This window comes from Electrona antarctica, assembly GCF_951216825.1.
Source record: "Electrona antarctica genome assembly, chromosome: 2".
NCBI classification, from domain to species: domain Eukaryota; kingdom Metazoa; phylum Chordata; class Actinopteri; order Myctophiformes; family Myctophidae; genus Electrona; species Electrona antarctica.
In genome coordinates this window covers 5,952,920-5,958,919 of record NC_136807.1, presented here as the reverse complement: position 1 = coordinate 5,958,919, position 6,000 = coordinate 5,952,920, and the positions used below count along the sequence as shown (strand labels likewise).

The 6,000-nt window shown below is 52.0% G+C and overlaps 1 protein-coding gene across 1 annotated transcript in view; it reads left to right on the top strand.

Moving 5' to 3' along the window:
• agrn (agrin) overlaps positions 1 to 6,000 on the top strand; it is a gene marked incomplete at its 3' end in the record, with an annotated part of 389,991 nt that overhangs the window by 245,937 nt on the left and 138,054 nt on the right. Inside the window, exon 4 of the mRNA XM_079493547.1 lies at positions 2,442 to 2,666. Within this exon, the coding sequence (XP_079349673.1) occupies positions 2,442 to 2,666 (225 nt within the window). The remainder of the gene's footprint in view (positions 1 to 2,441; positions 2,667 to 6,000) is intronic.

The following is a 6,000-nucleotide window of genomic DNA, read 5'->3' as shown; positions in this document are numbered from 1 at the left end:
GTGTTGTGTGTTGTGTTGTGTTGTGTTGTGTTGTGTTGTGTTGTGTTGTGTTGTGTTGTGTTGTGTTGTGTGTCACTTATTCCTTACTGTCGGGCCAGAGTAATCTAGTAAGAGAGTGGTGACACGCTTTGATCTCGCCGCAAAGCGGGTGCCTATGGGCGATAGTTCCAAACATTGCTCCTATGGCTGGAACTATTCCATTGAGATAGAATGAGCACTTCCGCATTCCATTGTTACAATGGGAGTCAACGGGAGTGTCATTACTCTCTTGCCTTTATTTTCCCTCTCCTCTCCTCTCCTCTCCTCTCCTCTCCTCTCCTCTCCTCTCCTCTCCTCTCCTCTCCTCTACCTCATACACCCCCACTGGCTTCTGTTGTTTCTTCTGTCCCCACCACTCTCTCTTTCTTTTGTTCTCATTTAATTCTCATTTGTCATTCTGGCGTTCGTTCCCGCAGTGTCTGTTATTTAAAAGAGAGTGTTTGAATGTTGAAAGCTTGTTTTGTCTGGAACTGCTTTTTTTCCTCCTCTCCCTTTCCCCCGTTTGTTGTCTTGTTTTCACGGCGTAGAGGTTATTGTCTCCCAAGGCTCGTGACCTTGTGGCGTTTTGTCTCCTAACCGCCCAGACAGACCTAGAAATAGACAGACCCATGGAGAGAGAGGGAGATAAAAGGATTCCCTGGCTTAGCGGCATGGCCACAGTGGTGCACACACTGACCAAGTACATTCACATAAGTATGTACTTTACTCTAGTGAAAACGTGAAATGTACTGGACTTTCACTCTACAAAGAAACAATTGTACTTTTTGACTCCACTACATGTCTAGGAAGGGAAAAAGGACATTATGAGCTTGTAGATCAGCTATAGTTTCACTATTATTGATAGTTGAGTACCGGCGATGCACACCTCTCTGGAGACGGAAGAGGGGGGGCACGAGGAGAGATGGATGTTCAGGTCCCCTGGCAGGAGCCTGGCAATATATATATCTAACCCGAGTCCCGCTGAAGCTGCGCTGAGTGGCCCTAACCCTAACTGGGCAGAGGCCCAGGGGTCCAGACAGCTCCGACGGACCTCTAAATCTTCCCAGAACCATTCCGTACCGAGCCTTGGCCTAGCGAGACAAAGTGTTGTTGATTTATCCGCCGCATGCCGTGGGCATTGCAGTCGGGCCAGCCACACGCTGGCTAATTGCAGCCTGTGCTCAGCTGTTGGGAGACTCGGGTCCTGGAAGTCCTTCCTTCCGTGTTAATGGGAGGTAATGGTTTCTCCCGCAGATAATGGGCTGGCTGGCTGGTCGCAGTGCTGTGTTGTAACATGGAGGCGAGACAGACACCCCATTTGGGTGTTTATATTTAGATAGCCTCCTCAGCGAGCCATCGGCATAGTGCTCACACAAACAAGAGGCTGCTCTCGCCGGCCAAGCGGCCCCTCTCTCTCGCTCCCTGTCCCTGTGCTGTTACTCTTTGTCTCTCAGCCAGGGCTTTGAAAACCCATTACACTATTCTCTCGCTATCACTCCATCTCTGTCTCCTCCTCTTTCTCTCTCTCTGTCTTTGGCCCTTCTCTCTCTCTCTCCATCAGTTTATCTCTGTCATTTCCTCCCTGAGCTCTCTCATTCAGATGAGGGCCTCTACCTGCTCTCTCTCTCTCTCTCTCTCTCTCTCTCTCTCTCTCTCTCTCTCTCTCTCTCTCTCTCTCTCTCTGTCTGTCTCGTCCATTTCTGTCTCCTGCTGCCTCTGTTACTATCTGTCTCATTCTGTCAGTATCCTCTCTCTCTCTCTCTCTCTGTCTCTCTCTCTCTCTCTCTCTCTCTGTACATTGACCTCTATCCCGGGGCGTGTGTGTGGAATGACTGGCCATCAGTTGTCCAGCGCATTAACACATCCGAGCGGTACATAAATCCTTCGTCTCCCTCCGTGCCTGAACGAGGGGCAGCAGGATAAGGATCCCGTCTCCAGACGTGTGCCCCCGACCCTTTTCTCCTGACCCCTCCGTCCACCACCCGATTCCATTATGATCCTAGACGATATGGGCGGGCACGCCAGACTGCGATACGTGTGACCCCCCCCCCCCCCCCCAAAGGAAAGGAGGGACGTAACAAGGACCATATCAAGCAGCTCATGTCTTCATCTATTTGACGCCTGTCTACACTAATATCATAGAACTCTACTCGTTTATGACTCTACTGTCTCTTCTCTTCTCTTCTCTTCTCTTCTCTTCTCTTCTCTTCTCTTCTCTTCTCTTCTCTTCTCTTCTCTTCTCTTCTCTTCTCTTCTCTTCTCTTCTCTTCTCTTCTCTTCTCTCCTCTCCTCTCCTCTCCTCTCCTCTCCTCTCCTCTCCCACAGAATAAGGACACCAGGTTTAGTTCATGTGGTTAATACCTCCTCTGTGCTCTGACGTTCTCTCTCTCCACTCTCTCCCTGTGTCTCTCACCTCTCCGCAGACCCCTGCAAGGACAGTGAGAACAGTCTGAACGTCTTGTGTCGCGTGGAGGCTCGTACCCGCCAGTCGGTGGTCTTCGCCCCGGCCGAGACCTGCACGGCGGACCCAGAGCCACTGTGTGCCAGCGACGGGCAGACCTACACCAGCGAGTGTGCCATGGTGCGCACGGGCATGCAGAGGGGCATCGACCTCAGGAAGATCCATGCCGGCCGCTGCAGGAAGCTAGGTACGAAGACAGACAGACAGACAGACAGACAGACAGACAGACAGACAGACAGACAGACAGACAGACAGACAGACAGACAGACAGACAGACAGACAGACAGACAGACAGACAGACAGAGATCTTCTGCATCATTCAAACTTTTACAGTGCCTTAAATCTTAGCTGCTTAGCCTTCCATTTTGTCCAACTCTTTTCTCATTAGTAAGTAATTAGTAAGCAGGCTTCACCCCACAGTTGCACTTATGCTTACTTAGTCCTTGAGAGTCAGCTACATGTGTAATTAAGTGCCATAATGAAAAAGATAATTGCAATAATTAGACAAAAATGAAACATTTAAAAAAATGTATTGTTATTATTAGTATTACTACTATAATATTGTTATGAGCACATCTTGAAACAATGTGAAATGTATTTGAGTTGTATGGGTGATACGTTGGGTGGAGGTTGCGCAAAGCAAGGAGGAATTACACCTCATCAGGACAGGACAGGAGATAAAACGCCGAAGGCCCTATACAGTTACTACAGTACAGTAGATGACACCACAATATAGATGGAATAGTTTGACTGTGTGTGTAATCCAGATGTTGTTCCACGGCACGCAGATAAACAACTGTAAGGTCTCGGGGTCTGTAGCTATCCATGCTAGCAGCAGCCTCCGCTGGCTTGATAAGAGCCTCGGGAGCTGCTATCTGTGGTATTAGAAAGCGCTCCTTTAAGCCTTAGTCAACACAGAGCTGTCAGGCCGTTACAGTACGTCAGATAGCCATCGGACAAAAATCCAATTTCCCCGCTGTGTTGCTGCTGCTGCTGCTGCATGGCGAGCTAGCCACGGGCGTAGCACTGCCATGCCTCTGTAGGGTCTGTGGCGCTGACGTGAGGGACCACCCCCCCCCCCCCCCCCCCCCTCCACCCCCATCCACCGCCCTGACAAAGCCAAAGACAAGAAGGAGAGACGGCGGGGTCAACCCTTCTGTCAACAGAGGAGCGTGACGGAGCGTTTCACCCTGTCTTCTCCGTCTTTCCTCACGCTGTGGTGATGGAAGGATGCAGAAGCGTTTGAGCTCGCGCAGGGCGGCACTCCTAGGGCTCCATTTGAGCTCACGCAGGGCAGTACTCCTAGGGCTCCATTGGAGCTCACGCAGGGCAGTACTCCTAGGGCTCCATTGGAGCTCACGCAGGGCAGTACTCCTAGGGCTCCATTGGAGCTCACGCAGGGCGGTACTCCTAGGGCTCCATTGGAGCTCACGCAGGGCAGTACTCCTAGGGCTCCATTGGAGCTCACGCAGGGCAGTACTCCTAGGGCTCCATTGGAGCTCACGCAGGGCAGTACTCCTAGGGCTCCATTGGAGCTCACGCAGGGCGGTACTCCTAGGGCTCCATTGGAGCTCACGCAGGGCAGTACTCCTAGGGCTCCATTGGAGCTCACGCAGGGCAGTACTCCTAGGGCTCCATTGGAGCTCACGCAGGGCAGTACTCCTAGGGCTCCATTGGAGCTCACGCAGGGCGGTACTCCTAGGGCTCCATTGGAGCTCACGCAGGGCAGTACTCCTAGGGCTCCATTTGAGCTCACGCAGGGCGGTACTCCTAGGGCTCCATTGGAGCTCACGCAGGGCGGTACTCCTAGGGCTCCATTGGAGCTCACGCAGGGCGGTACTCCTAGGGCTCCATTGGAGCTCACGCAGGGCGGTACTCCTAGGGCTCCATTGGAGCTCACGCAGGGCGGTACTCCTAGGGCTCCATTGGAGCTCACGCAGGGCGGTACTCCTAGGGCTCCATTGGAGCTCACGCAGGGCAGTACTCCTAGGGCTCCATTGGAGCTCACGCAGGGCGGTACTCCTAGGGCTCCATTGGAGCTCACGCAGGGCAGTACTCCTAGGGCTCCATTGGAGCTCACGCAGGGCAGTACTCCTAGGGCTCCATTGGAGCTCACGCAGGGCAGTACTCCTAGGGCTCCATTTGAGCTCACGCAGGGCAGTACTCCTAGGGCTCCATTGGAGCTCACGCAGGGCGGTACTCCTAGGGCTCCATTGGAGCTCACGCAGGGCAGTACTCCTAGGGCTCCATTGGAGCTCACGCAGGGCAGTACTCCTAGGGCTCCATTGGAGCTCACGCAGGGCGGTACTCCTAGGGCTCCATTGGAGCTCACGCAGGGCAGTACTCCTAGGGCTCCATTGGAGCTCACGCAGGGCGGTACTCCTAGGGCTCCATTTGAGCTCACGCAGGGCAGTACTCCTAGGGCTCCATTGGAGCTCACGCAGGGCAGTACTCCTAGGGCTCCATTGGAGCTCACGCAGGGCAGTACTCCTAGGGCTCCATTGGAGCTCACGCAGGGCAGTACTCCTAGGGCTCCATTTGAGCTCACGCAGGGCGGTACTCCTAGGGCTCCATTGGAGCTCACGCAGGGCAGTACTCCTAGGGCTCCATTGGAGCTCACGCAGGGCGGTACTCCTAGGGCTCCATTGGAGCTCACGCAGGGCGGTACTCCTAGGGCTCCATTTGAGCTCGCGCAGGGCGGTACTCCTAGGGCTCCATTTGAGCTCACGCAGGGCAGTACTCCTAGGGCTCCATTGGAGCTCACGCAGGGCGGTACTCCTGGGGCTCCATTTGAGCTCGCGCAGGGCGGTACTCCTGGGGCTCCATTTTCGTCACCGCTAAACCCCTTATCCCTAAACTTCTTTGACTTTTTTTACTATTTTGAAAAACATTTTTGAATAGTTCAACTAGTCAATCTACATTGACATGTTGTGAGCTTGTAGACTGGCTATTTTAACTATTCAAAATGTTTTTCAAAATAGTAAAAATGGTGCAACTCCCCTCTCTGGAGCCCCTAGTCTCTGAAGTATTGTGTGTGTACTGTAGGCGTGTTTGGGTGTAAAAAAGCAAAACAAAAGAATAATGGTTGGTAGCGTGCGCTCACATTTGCGTGTGTAAGCAAAAATAAACCTCTGTGTTTCTCCGTGCGTGTCGCGTCGCCCCGTGTCTTTTCAAACGAGTGAACAATTCAATTTGAAACGGAACCGCCGTGAAATCATAGTCCTCAGCACATTACAATCTGGTACGACTGATGAAAATGGCCGCCTCGACTTGGTAACCATAGCATCATACATCGTTCGCTGTCGGGTGGAAACCTTGTATGTCCTTGTATGTAACCTTGTATGTAAGAAAATGGAAAAATAACCTGTGTTCCGATGGAGTCAATGTATTGTAATGTACATTTGTCACAAGCTTTTGTTAGTCCATTTAGGCCTGACCTCAAAATTTAAAACAATTCTTCTAAATCCTCCAGTTTTCGGAAATAAATATTTTCACGATTTAAAAAGAAATAGCAGACCTAC